The sequence below is a fragment of the Camelina sativa genome, chromosome 20, assembly GCF_030686135.1.
Source record: "Camelina sativa cultivar CO46 ecotype springtype chromosome 20, ASM3068613v1".
In the NCBI taxonomy this organism is placed as follows: Eukaryota; Viridiplantae; Streptophyta; class Magnoliopsida; order Brassicales; family Brassicaceae; genus Camelina; species Camelina sativa.
In genome coordinates, this window is record NC_141899.1 from 6,604,657 (window position 1) to 6,619,795 (window position 15,139).

Sequence of the window (15,139 nt, forward strand, 5' to 3'; positions counted from 1 at the left end):
CTGATTTTCCTCATGATAGTAGTTGAAGAATTGGAAGATGAATTATGAATACGGAAGTTCCTCTCCTTCCAGATCTCATAGACAATCGTTTGTAACAGGATTTACAAGTAATGTTAAGCTTTTTGTTGCGAGATGGAAACTGAACCCATAGAACCAGATCATCAAAGTGTGATGGAGGATTCAGAGTGGAGTGAGTAAAGAAAGTCGCTCAAATCTCTGCGGAGAATGAACAAAGGGCACTCCAACGGCACATTTAGACCCCAACTCCTGAGACGGTCCCTTGTGTGTAGGCGATTACGAACCAGCACCCAAAGGGTTCTGATGCGGCGGATGTCGGTATCTAACGGTCACGGTTATGAAGGAGCATACCGTTTGAAGAAGTTAAAAAACACATATAATACACGTTATATTAATCTGTGTTTCATTACTTGTTATCAAATCTACCTAGCGTAGTTGGTTACGCCTTGTCGTTTGCGGCTTTTTTGTCTCGAGTTCGAATCCACGTGATATCCTTTTTTCAAAAAACAAAAAAAACTTCATCCAAAACAAGTCGAACCCGGGTCAGGTGTAAACAAAATTTCCACTTTAACCAATGGACCACATCATGCTTCCAAACAATTTTAGTAAACAAACTTTATATATTTTGTCTTTGACTAAACGGAGATTGTTAGCAGAAAATTAACTCTGTTAACGAAAACTTAACGGTATGCTTGAAATGGCCAAGTCAACAAAATTTTACTATTTTATCAAAAATTCAAACTAAACTTTGGAATTAAAACGACATCTCAAAAGTTAATACTTTTTCGTCCCAAATTTGAAAGTTGAAGATTTTTTTACATTTTTCCCAATAGTTTTTGGAGAAGTGAAAAAAAAATCTAAATCACCATGTTAATACCACAATCAGTTTGGAAAAATCGTCTCCCCTTCTTTTTCAAACCAATCTCATAATCCATGCGATTTACATTACTAAATCAGAAACATTCAGAATATTAGAATGTCATAAACGAATAAAAAAGTATGAAATTAACAGATAATTAAAATATTTATCTGATCACTCCAGCGATCAATGTGTTCATAAGGTCACCAAGAGGTGAACCAAGTGCGCATACGGGATCTCCCTGACGAACTTGGTTTGCTATACTGATTTTGGCAAGGAGTAGGATGATTTATCAACATTAGCTAAGTTGACCTTAAGCTGAGCTAAGTCATTTACCATATCAACATGCGCTTCGGAAACAACATTGGGTATTTCACTACAAAAAAAGTGTGGTATTATATCATTTATTTTCTATTTTTTGCATCAATTTTAAATGATGCAAAAATAATCTGCATCACTTTAATAAATGATTTACATTTTGTTGATGCGAATTATTTGCATCGATTAAAATGAATATTTGTTTCAATTAGGAAAATTGATGTTCATTTACATCACTTACAAAAAATGTTGTAAGTCTTACATCATTTTATTAAATTGATATAAAATATTTGTATCAGCTATCAAAACTAATGTAAAATATTTGTATCATTTTAGAAAATTATTTATGTTAAAATCAGTATTATAATAAATAATATGAAAATATTTTTCTGTAATGTAATATTTAATTATTTATGTCTTTCAATCATTTTTAAAAATATTCAACTGACAAAAATTATTTATACTTTGATTGAAAAAAAATTATATTTATGATAGGCCCCATAGTTGGTTGTTATCCCCACAAAAAAATGGATCAACGTGAAGTAAATATATATAGAAGCAATTAGGAGAACTTTGTTTTGCCCCGGTCGATGTGGGATACAAGCTGTTTTGGAATTTTTTTTTTTTTTTTTGTCAGTTTGGATTTAAGTTTTAATCGATTAAAGAATATAACTTTATTTTTTTTCTTTGTTTTACGTTTTTGAACTACAATTCTTATTTTTTGAAAACAAAAAGAAATAAATATTTAAGAGTTTTCTATTTTAGAGTTTTTAAAAATAAAATAAATTTTTTTGCTTAACACTATACATGCTAAAAAATAAAATAAAATAGAGAATAGTGAAATCAAATTATATATAGATACAGTTTAATCGACATAACTTAAAATAAAAAAATAACATATATTTATCCAATTACTTTTTTCTTGAAATATATTCTTGCTAACATCATTTATAAAATGATGTAAAACTTGTATTATTTTCTAAGTGCTGTGAATATAAATTAATAAATACATCAATTATTAAATGAAGTAAATTTATATATTTGTATCAATATTTTTAAAGTGATGTAAATGATTTAGATTTGCATTGGTTATAATGAAATGATGCTATACAAATCAATAATAGTATTGATTATTGTAATTGATGTTAATATCTAATTTTTATATCAGTTATTAAAAATAATTTAAAACAATATCGTTTAGTTTTGTGATACTATTTATGTGATACAATACGTTTGTTTTTTTTGGTAGTGTTTTAGTGCCATCGTGGAGAGTAACTTCTACCTGTTGATGAAAACATATAATTTGACACCAAAATTAGAAATATAATGAACCAACACAGAGTGAATGTCTAGACACAAAGGTTGAAATCTCTCTAGGGATGGAGAAGGAATCAGAAGTCATCGAGTCTCTAGTCATACATCGGAAAGAAAAAGGGTCTGATTGGAAGCAACTTAACACCTTGTTTGCAAACGAACCACTCCAAAGATCACCAATCAACAAATTAATTGAAGAAGGTGGTTGTATATCATGGTTGGAGCAAGCGGTTGAAGAGAGTGGTTAGAGCTTCTTTTTAGTGGTTGCAAACACCAATTCTAACCACTAGCAAAAACCAACGTTTGTGTTATGTTTGTATTATAAAGAGATTGCACAATGTATTTTTTCACAAAAAAAGTTACAAATATTATATTTCTTTGCTTTTTGGATGATGATTTTATTGATGAAGTAAGTGAAACTGGAGATCCAAATGGACAGCACGGAACTGACGAAAATGATATCAGTGAGATTGAAGAGGCTGAATCAACAACAGATGGAGCATATATGGCAGCAATTCGTAATCAAATTGCTGATATGTTATGGGCTGATTGGAGATAAATATGTAAATTTCAACGGTAATGATAAGAGAAATTTTTATTGATATTTCTTATTATGAATTAGATAATGATTTCAGTTTTTTTTAAAAGTTTTTAGAATAAATTTCATTTTTATAATTTATTACAATTTTTTAAATAATTTATGATATTTTACCAGTATAATCTATTATCATAATGACAAAACTAATTATTTAGCACTTAACACTTTTAATTTAACATTTCATATATCTTATTATAAATTAAAAAATAATTTATTACTCTAATTTTTCATTTTCCAACTAAATTAATTTAATTTTTTATTATTTATTAAAATTTATACTATTCAACCGCTACAATGTTACCAATCAAACTAAATACTCAACCGCTCTCTTCAACCGTATCATCTTTTCTATCCGCTGTCTTTAACCGCTCTCTTTTCAACCGCCTTTTTTCAACCGCTCAAAATTTTCTAACCGCCTCATTTAAACGTGGTCACCAATCAGAACCAAAGAAAAAAAAGGATAGGTGGCACAATAGTCTCTTCTAGTAAAGATATAAACAGGAAAGCAGATCATTAGGTGAAGCCTTTTTATTAAAGCATTATTAGCATTTGACTGAGTTGATTCTCCAAAAGGAAGGAAATGGTGTTATCTAATTGCAAACTTCACGCATTAAACACTTCTGTCATGTTCAAACAGTGTACTCTACAATAGTCTCTTCTAGTAAAGATATAAACAGGAAAGCAGATCATTAGGTGAAGCCTTTTTATTAAAGCATTATTAGCACTTGACTGAGTTGATTCTCCAAAAGGAAGGAAATGGTGTTATCTAATTGCAAACTTCACGCATTAAACCCTTCTGTCATGTTCAAACAGTGTACTCTACAAAGAAAGGGTATTCCAAGAAGAGAATACATGTAGATGGGGAGACACAAGGCTAATGAAAAGCCAACAAGTTTTACTTGATACTAGGCAAATAGAGAGACTAATATAGGCCAAAGCACTCATGTTCAAACAAAGCAGTTAATTTCTATATGATTAGTCGGCACAAGTCTAACAAAGCAGTTAATATACGTTATACATTCTACTTAATAACAATCAACAATTCGATAGCACAAGTCTAATATGTTTTTAAAAAATGTTTTAATGATAATGACATTGGTTGTAGATATTTTCAAATTCCAAGACTACTTTGACAAAACTGCTGCAAAAATGTTAATATAGATGCAAATGCGATTGCAGGCATCAAACTTGCACTGCCAATTTAAAACCCAAAAAAAATATTAGAATAGTAATTTAGCTAATGATGATTATGGTCCTGTTTGGAAACATGTCGCAGCAACAGTGGCTGACCACTGAATTTTGTATTTTTTTTTTCTTTTTTTATATGATAGTTTTGTAATTATTAGTATTTTAAGGAGTATAACTATAAATTTAGAATATTCTCAACTAAAATGTCGATTTTTATGGAGGAAGAAGATAACAATTACAGATCTGCAAATCTTTTGGTGGTATCTAAAATCCAGCGACGGCCCCTGCTTTCAAAGTGAAGCTTGTACGGTGTCGTTATTTATTTCAGCGATTCCAAAATCTTTAAAATCAAGTTGCGCGACAGAAATTCAAGGGAGATGAAGAGCAGATGAAGGAGAAGCAAAGGAGAAGCAAAGACAAAAAATTTATCGCCAGCCGCTGTCCCTGCGACCCTCTCCTGAACGGGGGGCCTATGTCATTATGTGTAACAAACCTGAAAGAAGATATTTCCTATGTACAAACATTTCAATTGTAATATTTTTTTTTTCGATTCTTATTATATAAAGTTGGGTTTTGGAAGTTGGTCATTAACAGGATTTTGACACGTGTCAAGTTATTAATCTGAGATTTTGACATGTGTAAAATTTTATTTGAATTTGAGATTTTGACATGTGTAAAATTTTATTTGAATTTGAGATTTTGACATGTGTAAAATTTTATTTGAATTTGAGATTTTGACATGTGTAAAATTTTATCAAATTATTTATAGGTGGTAATTTATAGGTGGTAAGTTACAGATTTTATTTGAATTAAAAAATATAAAAAATATCAAAAATATCAAATTATTTATAGGTGGTAAGTTATAGATTTCGGGTGGATACTTTAATATTAAAAATATATTTAGCTGTTGGTGTATTTATCTACATAAGAAAATTATTCAAAATATTTAGCTGTTGGTGTATTTATCTACGTACGAATATTCTATTCCAGAAACAAAAAGGAATACCCAATGCAGCAAAGAAAGTGGATCACTATAAATATGTATATTACGGTTTACAAAGTATTCAGAAAAAAACCAAAAGTTAATTACGAACGATGAACGATGAGAAACAAAATCCAGAATATGAGAAACCTGAAAAACTTCCCAGCAAAAGAAAACGAGGTATTATGAACGATGAGCAAATAGCTATGATAGAGAAGACAATGACAGATGAACCTCATATACAGTTGGATTTAACTACGCTTCAGACATGGATAGACAAACTAAATCAATGTGTAAGTAAATTTTTAAATAATGCTTTACATATATCTCCCACTACTTTAACGTCATATTTATCTTTAATCTTTCATTGTTTAACATAAATTTACAAAATATAGGGTCCTCAAGTTACAACTACGCAACTTAAAAATTGGTAAGAACTTTTATGATATTATATTACAAAAATTTGCAACACTTTCATCTAATAAAAAAATATATACTGCAGGATTTATAATAGAAGATCAAGATCAAAGGCAGCTCGAACTAGCAAGCAGTCAAAACCATCAAATTTAACTATTGATAAGAATGAAGATAATCATGTTATAGACCAAAAAAGAAGATCTCTAAGAGCAAAAACGACAAACAATCATGGTAAATATTCTATTGTTTGGTAAAAAAATTTAAATCACGTTTAAATAATATTGACTGTACAAAAGTACATATAATTTAGTGATACGTTAATTACAATAGTTGACCATAATTACGATGCAAAATCTTATTATATACAACTGTATTTTTTAAATTCAGGAAAGGACAATGATTTGGTGACATGTAATTATTGCGAGGCTTTGGTGTGGAAATCTGAAAGTCTAAAACAGAGTGGAACAGAATTAAAATTTTCGATTTGTTGTCAACAAGGACGAGTTGTGCTGCAACAATCTAGACAACCTCCATCTTACTTAGATGATTTATTGTCACGGTCAACATCGTTTCGGAACAATATACGAGCATATAATTCAATGCTTGCTTTTACATCAATGGGAGGAAAAATTGATTACGATATCAATTCAGGAAATGGTCCTTTCACTTTTCGTATGCATGGTCAGAACTACCACAAAATTGGATCTTTACTACCAGTGGAAGGAGATATACCACGTTTTGCGCAGCTATACGTATATGATACCGCTCATGAACTTCAAAACCGTCTCAATGCACTAGCAAAAGGAAAAAATAATGAGTTGAATGAAAGTATTCTTAGCGGATTGATTGACATGCTTGACGAATACAATGAGTTAGCTAAAGTGTTTAGAATAGCTAGAGATAGATACGAAGCCGGAGCAATAGAAGAATACTCAATTAGATTAATCAAAAATAAAGAGCGTGGCAGACAGTTTGACCTTCCACAAGGAGAAGAGATTGCTGGACTTATTGTGGGTGACATGTCTATTCCAAATTGTCAGAGAGATATAATAGTGCATCCTAAAATGGAAAAACCACAATACATCAGCTTTTTACATCCATCGTACATGTCTCTACAATATCCTTTATTGTTTCCATATGGTGAACAAGGTTATATGGAAAAAACCATTCCATATCGAGAAGGACATACTACGAAAAGGTCATACGTTACAATGCGAGAGTATTATGCATACCAAATACATACTAGGTTGACATCTCCCGGAACAATAGTACGTTCAAGCCGTCTTTTTCATCAATATGTGGTTGACGCATATACTGCTATCGAACAAGAACGTATGAACTTTTATTTGTATAACCAGAAAAAACTTAGAGCAGATCTATACAATAATATATGTGATGCAGTTGAACAAGGGGATGCAGATTCGAGAAAGCTAGGCCAAAAAATAATTTTACCATCTTCGTTCACAGGCGGCCCGCGATACATGGTAGAAAATTATCGAGATGCAATGGCAATATGTAGACGGTATGGAAATCCGGATCTTTTCATTACTATAACAGCAAATCCAAAATGGGAAGAAGTGACTGAACATATTAAAAAGGCAGGAAATGAGAATGCAAATGAGAGACCTGATATTGAATGTCGTGTATTTAAAATGAAATTGGAAGAACTTCTTAAAGACCTACAAGATGGTGTCTTTTTCGGCCCTATTACCGCAGGTACTAATATAATTTATTATCAAATATTATTAATATACAAAATTTATTTACAAAAACAATTTATACAAGTGTTTTTTTTTTTGGCTAAACAGTTGTTCACACAATCGAGTTTCAAAAACGTGGACTTCCTCATGCACACATTCTTTTATGGTTACAAGAGTCGAAACAAAATCCAAGTCCAGAAGATATTGATAGTTTTATTAGCTCTGAATTACCAGATAAGGAGAATGATCCAGAAGGTTTCTTATTGGTTGAACAATTTATGATGCATGGACCATGTGGGCCCAAATGTATGGATGATAACAAATGCACCAAAAAGTTTCCAAGACCGTACAACAATACCACAAATATTGGTGAAACTGGCTACATTACTTATCGAAGGAGATCTGACGAAAGTAAATTTGTCATGAAGGGAAATACAAAGCTTGATAACAGCTATGTTGTGCCTCACAATCTCGCACTCCTGAAAAAATATAAAGCTCACGTTAATGTAGAATGGTGCAATAGGTCATCTGCCATAAAATATTTATTCAAATATATCACAAAAGGAGTGGACATGGCTACAATGAAGATCGAGAGAAAACAAGCAGTGGATCAAAATAGAGAAGAGACTGAATCACAAGAAGAGATCAATGAGATAAAAAACTATCTAGAATGTCGTTACCTCTCTGCATGTGAAGCTACTTGGCGAATTTTTGCATTCGATATACATGAACGAAAACCTGCAGTAACAAGACTATCGTTACACCTACCAAACCAACAAAGAATTGTATACCCTGAAGGGGTTATACTAGAATACATTCTGTCAAAAGATGGAATCGAGAAAACAATGCTTACTGAATGATTTGAGATGAACAAACGGTGTCCTGAAGCAAGAAAACTTACATATATCCAATTCCCTTCATATTACGTGTGGGATGCAGATGCGAAAACATGGTCAAAAAGAAAGCAAGGATTCAGCATAGGAAGAATAGTAAACATTCATCCGACAGCAGGAGACTTATATTATTTGAGAATGCTGCTGAATACAGAAAAAGGGCCAACAAGCTTTGATGATTTACTAACCGTTGATAATGTTAAATATAAGACATTCAAGGCGGCATGTTATGCTAGAGGGATGTTGAATGGTGATTCTGAATGGAAGGAGGCTATGGAAGAAGCAGCACAATATGCATATCCTTTTCAGCTTCGTCATCTCTTTGTGACATTGTTACTTTACTGCGAAGTAAGTAGCCCTCTTAGTTTATGGGAGCATTGTTGGCGTCAACTAGCTGACGACATACCTAATAATCAAAGAAAAACATTCAGCTTCAATGATCAAAAGTTCTCTGATGAGGAGCTACAGAGTTATACACTTATAGAAATCGAAAGAATTCTAGCCCAAAATGATAGATCATTGACTGATTTTGAAGATATGCCAAAACCAGACAAGGAGTTGTTGAAGAAAATAAAAAATTCAATGCTTCAAGATGAAATGAGTTACAATATTCATAAACAAGAAGAAGAATACCGCAGGTTGATACAAACATTAAATGACGAGCAGAAGAAAGTGTATGATGCTGTGATAGACTCAATTGACCATCGGAAAGGGAAGTTGTTTTTCCTCAGTGGACCAGGTGGAACGGGAAAGACATATGTGTATAAGACTATCATATCAAGATTAAGATCTCAGGGAAAAATTGTATTACCAGTAGCTTCATCCAGGATTGCAGCTACACTTTTACCTAACGGTAGAACTGCACATTCGCGTTTCAAGATTCCGGTAGATCTTCATCAAGACAGTATTTGTAACATAAGTCGTGGTTCCATGCTTGCAGAATTACTGGAAAAAACAGATCTCATCATTTGGGATGAAGCACCCATGTGCCATCGATTTGCATTTGAAGCTGTTGATAAGAGTTTGCGAGATGTACTCTCAGTGGCAGATCCAGATGCAGCAAACAAACCCTTTGGTGGAAAAACAGTGCTTCTTGGTGGTGATTTTAGACAAATTCTGCCAGTTATACCACAAGGAACCAGACAAGAAACTGTTATGGCAACAATCAACCGTTCATATTTATGGAACTATAGCTCTATATTCACTCTTGAGAAAAATATGAGGTTGCACCAAGCGGAGAAAGATTTTGCAAAATGGCTAATAGGCATCGGTGATGGAACAATATCTAAACCAGAAAAATATAGAACCATAGATGAGGATATAGGAATAGTAAAAATCGACACCAATATGCTCTTGCAAAACAACGGTGATTCAATTGGATGCATTGCAAACTCTACATATCCCGACTTCGAGTTTAAATTCAAAGATAAGGATTATCTGATTGAGAGAGCAATTCTTACTCCAAGGAATGAGACGGTGGACGAAGTGAATAACTATATGTTAACATGCTTAAAGGGAGAACTAAAAGAGTATTTGAGCTCTGATACAATCGGTGAAGACAAAGAAGAAGTGGCAAATCAACAAATTCTTTACCCTACTGATTTTTTAAATACATTGAAATTTTCAGGTATTCCTAATCATAAACTAGATCTGAAGATAGATGCACCAATCATGCTACTAAGGAATATTAATCAACGCGAGGGACTTTGCAATGGTACAAGACTAATAATAACTCGCCTAGGCAACAGGATTATTGAAGCAGAAATACTCACTGGAACTCATGTGGGTAAACGGGTTCTTATTCCTAGAATAAGTCTAACACCAACAGATGCAAAATGGCCTTTTAAATTAAAAAGACGTCAATTTCCCGTAAGAGTTTGCTATGGAATGACTATCAACAAGAGCCAAGATCAAAGCTTAAACAAGGTTGGTTTATATTTGCCAAGTCCAGTCTTTTCTCACGGACAATTATACGTAGCCCTCTCAAGAGTTACTACAACTACAGGCCTTCAGATTCTTAAAGGAGATACAAAACACTACGACAATAATGTTCTACAAAATATTGTCTACCAAGAAGTTTTCAACAACATATTTTCAGAGAAATATTAAAACTAGAGTTTCTCCCACTATACCTAGAAGTTTTATAAATTTTGGTGATTTTTTTAAAGATTTCAGGTTTATAGTTCTAATTATACTATTTTCCAGTCATTTTTTACAAGAACGTAACAAGTTTTCTTTAGACTTATAATTTTATCTCCCATTTTTTAGCCTAAATTTATACTACATTACAAAAAATTTAAGGCAAATCAAAGAATATGTTCCACTGCTTACCTAAGGTGAAGATATAAATTTCATCTTCGAGTTTAATCTTCACAACTCTTTTCATATATAAAGTCCATTGCGAGATCCCTACAAAACATAGAAGCAAGTTTAATTATATGACTGAAAAGTAAGAAAAGTCCAATTTATTTGCCATTTTAAAGTCCACTTCAAGAATGAAATGATCTCACAGCTACTCATTCATACCTTCAACTTTTCTTTTGTTTCTGATTGGTTACTAACACATAAACTCTTAAGTCTCTAACAATTATAAAATTAAAAAGATTTATCCTTTCTCCAATTGAGTACAATCTAATCGGACCAAACAATACACAAACCCAACCCTATAATAGAGAATAGGTGAAAGATACTTACAATTCATTTGAGAGTTCAGAGCGTCACATGAAAGTCGGAACTGATCCAGATTAAAAGACTAATGTGTTTACTGCAAAATATCAAATGAAACAGATATATTAATCAAAAGAAAAAATTGAAACATGCAATAAATATAATGTATTGTTGCTTTCGTTCTTAATAAAGATCAATATTTTATATCAGAATCTCATTAATTCTTTGCAATAGAGATGCTCAATATATTTCCGGACTAATTTCCTTACGGCTATACAAAATTTTTACATCAATTTGACATAATGGGATTGAAATCGAAAAAGCATATACCTTGATAGAAACCCATTATTATCTGTAATGGCTTGAAGACCTGTCTGAGGTTCAATTAGGAAACACCTAAAATTTTTGATGAAGAAATTAATTATTGATTGAAGAGAAGAAGAAGATTTCAAGCATACTAAAATTCCTTTAGCTGTTATATTCCAATTTGGAACTTCGAATGACTTACACATCTCTCCGATTCTTTCATTTCATCTTCGCCTTCTTCATCTATGTGAGGTTGATTTTCCTCGCCGGTGAAGGGGAGAGAGACGTCGATGTTGACGGTGGAGTGCGTGTCTCTGATGCGGTGATATCGATACCGGTAGGGACGATGAGTGAGTCGACGGAGAGGACGGTTATGTTGGGAAGAAAAAATGTCGATCTGTAATTTATTTTTTAAGGTCGGCAAAGTCGCTGTTCTGTAAATGAGGAGAAAAGCTAATATCATTTATGATTTATATTTTTTAATTAAAAAAACTAAAAAGTAACGCACTTGTGAAAAATTCCACCCATTACGTCATTTATAAAAAATTATATGGGTTTTGTTTGGGCTTTTACCAGTTTTTGTAAACGTTCCCATTTGTATGGTTTATGTTCGTGGCCCATGTTTGATTTGTTAAAATTATTACAATACAATATGATTTAAATCACGTATACTAATTCCATTAAAGAAATCCAAAATTGTTAATATCTTATTATTATCTTTTAAAAAGAAAAATAAGAAATAAAGTACCAAACACAATAAAAAACATCTACAAAAAAAAAAAACAATTCATGAGAAAAAAGGTCAAAAGAGCATGTAAAACAATATATAGGAGATATACAGAAAATTACGTATACAAATCTCCACAACATCCCAAACTCGATTTTAAAAAAAATAAAAAAAAAAGTCTCCTATTAAATCCAAGTGACGTGGCTATCACACTCTATCTCCTAATTTAAATAAAAGAAGGAATATTAAAGCTCATTCTCTGTTAGGAAAAGGAACTCACCTTATTAATGTCGGTTGTTTTCATTATAAAACAAACAACATCCCCATAACCTTTACACGCAAAAAAAAAACCACAACTTCTTTGTTGCTTCAAAAAAAGAACAGTTCCTTCATCATGGCTAATGCTAAAAGTTTTTTAACACTAGATCAACTGGATCGTAAACGTTTTTATCGTCATTCTATCACAGTTCGTCTACTTCGAAAGTGGGAATTCAAAAATTTCAAAAAAGATAATGAACTCCTAGGAATGAATCTTTTATTTCTTGATCAAAAGGTTAGTACATACTTAGTTTTAATGCACGGTTATATTAGATATTGTGTTCCAATTAATAATTATTTATTCTTATTGTTATTGTAATTTTATACACTTTAAACACAGGAAAATACAATTCAAGGAACAGTGCATCAATCTCTTCTTCAAAAGTTTGTAAATCAGTTATCTGAAGGAAGTATTATTGAAATTTATGATTTTAATGTGCAAGATTGCAATAAGAACTACAAAGTTTCTGACCACAAATTTCAGATAAGATTGACAGAGAGGACAAGAGTTACCATTGTGGGACAAGAAAGCTGTCAAATACCACGAGAAAAATTTCGATTCCGAAATGACGAGGGATTTGTCAAGTTACAAGATCACACAATTGATTTATATGGTATGTACAAAATTTTAAAATTTAAAATTATATGAGTCATATAAGTATGTTTAACATTGTTTAAATACAGATGCAATCGGATATATTAAACATATGGACAAAACTGATGTTCGTACTACTACTACACCCACCTTAAGAAAGGTCACTCTAACTTTATTACTAGAAGAGTAAGTTCAATGCATATATTATTATTATTTAATGTAACTATATGTTTTATGAATTATAATTATGGCGATTAGTTAATATTAATTTTTCTTACGTGATCAAGTGGAAACGAAATACCTGCAACATTATGGGCAGAACAAGCAGAACTCTTGGAAGACAAATATCGTGGAGTGGAAAATAATAATATTGTACTCATCATGACAAGCGTCTTGGTCAAGATATATCAAAGTGAAATATATTTGTCAGCATCCTCAGGCACTAAATTTTACTTGAATCATGATTCTGATCCGGTTGATGCTTTCCGAAAAAGGTATTCTCTCAAATCTTAAATTAAATTATATTTATTAAATATATTTAATTCATGTTATAAACTAACTTTCCAATGTAACTTTAATAGTTTGAGGTATGATGGAGAATGTTTGGTTAATCTGGGTGACATAACTAAACAAAATAAACGCCCAGAAGACCAACAATCAATTAATGATATTTGGGAATATGTCTCATCAGATGACCGTAAGGTAAAAATATTCTTCTTAAATACTTTATAAGGAATATATACTATTGAACAATGAATACAATTATTAATGATATATATTTCCAATATTATCATAATTGCAGGAAAAGAAATTTGTCGTCAAAGCAACTATAACTGAAATAGTATTACGAAAAAGTTGGAACTACATATCATGTTCGAGTTGCTCTAAAAAAGTAACAAAATCATCAACCTCTCTTATATGCTCAAACAAAAAGTGTGGTAAAACACCAGCCATTGGAGTACTAAGGTATATAATTATAAAATTTTCTCTAATTTTTATTATTTAAATATCTAAATAATGATTAATATTCTATTTTCCAGATTTAGAATTGAAGTAATAGTGGATGATGGAGATGCCTCAGCAACTTTTGTTATATTTGATAAAGATGCAGAAAAAATCACCGGAACAACTGCAGAAATCGTAAGAGCTGTAAATTATATAAAAATATTAAACTGTATGGATAAATATATTAGGATTTGAAATAATTAACTTTGATTCTATTGTTTACACAGATAAAAAGTAATTTGGGCGAACAAGAGTTAGAAGAAGTTCCCACATGTGTGAAATCAATAGTTGGAAATACATATTTATTCGAGATTCAAGTTAAAAAGTATGATTTTGATGTATCGTATCAAACTTTTACAGTCTCAGAAATAATAGACGAAACAAAGGTAAATATCAAATATATATATATATATATATATATATATATATTATAATGTATTATGTTTGCTAAATATAATAGATTATTTTACTTAACATATTAATGATTTGTCTTTTATATGTTTAGACAAGTTCGAAGGATGTCAACTGTGGAACCAAACGCCAGAAATGTGATGAACGTCAAAAACAAGCAGATGATCAACAGAAGAAACCAAGAATTGAGGACTGAATTTGTTTTTTTTTAAGTTTAGACATAAAAATAGGTTTTACGACTATTATTTTAATTTGGTTTTAACTCATCTTTAGGATTGGTTTTATTTTTATTATACAAATAAAAACATTTGGATTTCATGATTGTTTGGTTAATAATTAATTAAATAAAATATTTTCAATAATTATGACAAAAATAACTGATAATATTAAATACTAATTTAAAGCAACAGTTATAATATGTAGTTAAAAAACAAGCATACATAAACAATGCACATCTCATTAAAAACATAAGAATGGAAGACCTATCATAAACATACATAAATTTATATTCTACAAATATATAATATACTAATAAAAAACTAAATAAACCCGTGCAACGCACGGGTCCATTTCTAGTGTAATATAAGAGGAAATTTATATGGACAACAGAAAAAATTATAATAAATTGAGAAAATAATAGTGAGAAGACAAACTCGAGCAAACCACTGATGAAATGATCCCCTAGCTCATGGTTATTCAAAAATTAGCTAAGTACAACTACAAATAATTCACATATATTTACGGAATAATTCAAGATAAGCACTAAAATATTTACATTTTTTTTTGAGATCCATTTCTTCATAGAATAATAACAACTTCAGTA

The 15,139-nt window shown here is 31.1% G+C and overlaps 2 protein-coding genes and 1 long non-coding RNA gene across 6 annotated transcripts; 2 read left to right on the forward strand and 1 right to left on the reverse strand.

The window, feature by feature from the left end:
- The first annotated feature begins 6,545 nt into the window (after nucleotides 1-6,545).
- On the forward strand, nucleotides 6,546-7,641 carry LOC147918522 (uncharacterized). Its single transcript, XM_087503563.1, has 2 exons — nucleotides 6,546-7,410; nucleotides 7,634-7,641. The coding sequence occupies exons 1-2, from the start codon at nucleotides 6,546-6,548 to the stop codon at nucleotides 7,639-7,641; spliced, it is 873 nt and encodes a 290-aa protein (XP_087359689.1).
- On the reverse strand, nucleotides 7,639-11,770 carry LOC104773453 (uncharacterized). 4 transcript variants are annotated; one of them, XR_015593271.1, is made up of 10 exons: nucleotides 11,463-11,770; nucleotides 11,285-11,350; nucleotides 10,982-11,051; nucleotides 10,619-10,696; nucleotides 9,324-9,403; nucleotides 9,099-9,232; nucleotides 8,476-8,693; nucleotides 8,248-8,309; nucleotides 8,075-8,132; nucleotides 7,639-7,873 (listed from the first exon to the last, which is right to left on the reverse strand). It is a non-coding gene; the product is annotated as an uncharacterized LOC104773453 (long non-coding RNA). The 4 variants fall into 4 exon arrangements; XR_015593272.1 differs by lacking the exons at nucleotides 9,099-9,232; nucleotides 9,324-9,403; XR_015593273.1 differs by lacking the exons at nucleotides 8,476-8,693; nucleotides 9,099-9,232; nucleotides 9,324-9,403.
- A 535-nt stretch (nucleotides 11,771-12,305) lies between these two features.
- LOC104774304 (replication protein A 70 kDa DNA-binding subunit B-like) lies at nucleotides 12,306-14,629 on the forward strand. The gene is made up of 9 exons (XM_087503536.1): nucleotides 12,306-12,540; nucleotides 12,646-12,919; nucleotides 12,990-13,086; nucleotides 13,188-13,394; nucleotides 13,482-13,602; nucleotides 13,703-13,866; nucleotides 13,941-14,040; nucleotides 14,133-14,291; nucleotides 14,411-14,629. The coding sequence occupies exons 1-9, from the start codon at nucleotides 12,382-12,384 to the stop codon at nucleotides 14,510-14,512; spliced, it is 1,383 nt and encodes a 460-aa protein (XP_087359662.1). The 5' UTR covers nucleotides 12,306-12,381; the 3' UTR covers nucleotides 14,513-14,629.
- The last annotated feature ends 510 nt before the right edge of the window (nucleotides 14,630-15,139 follow it).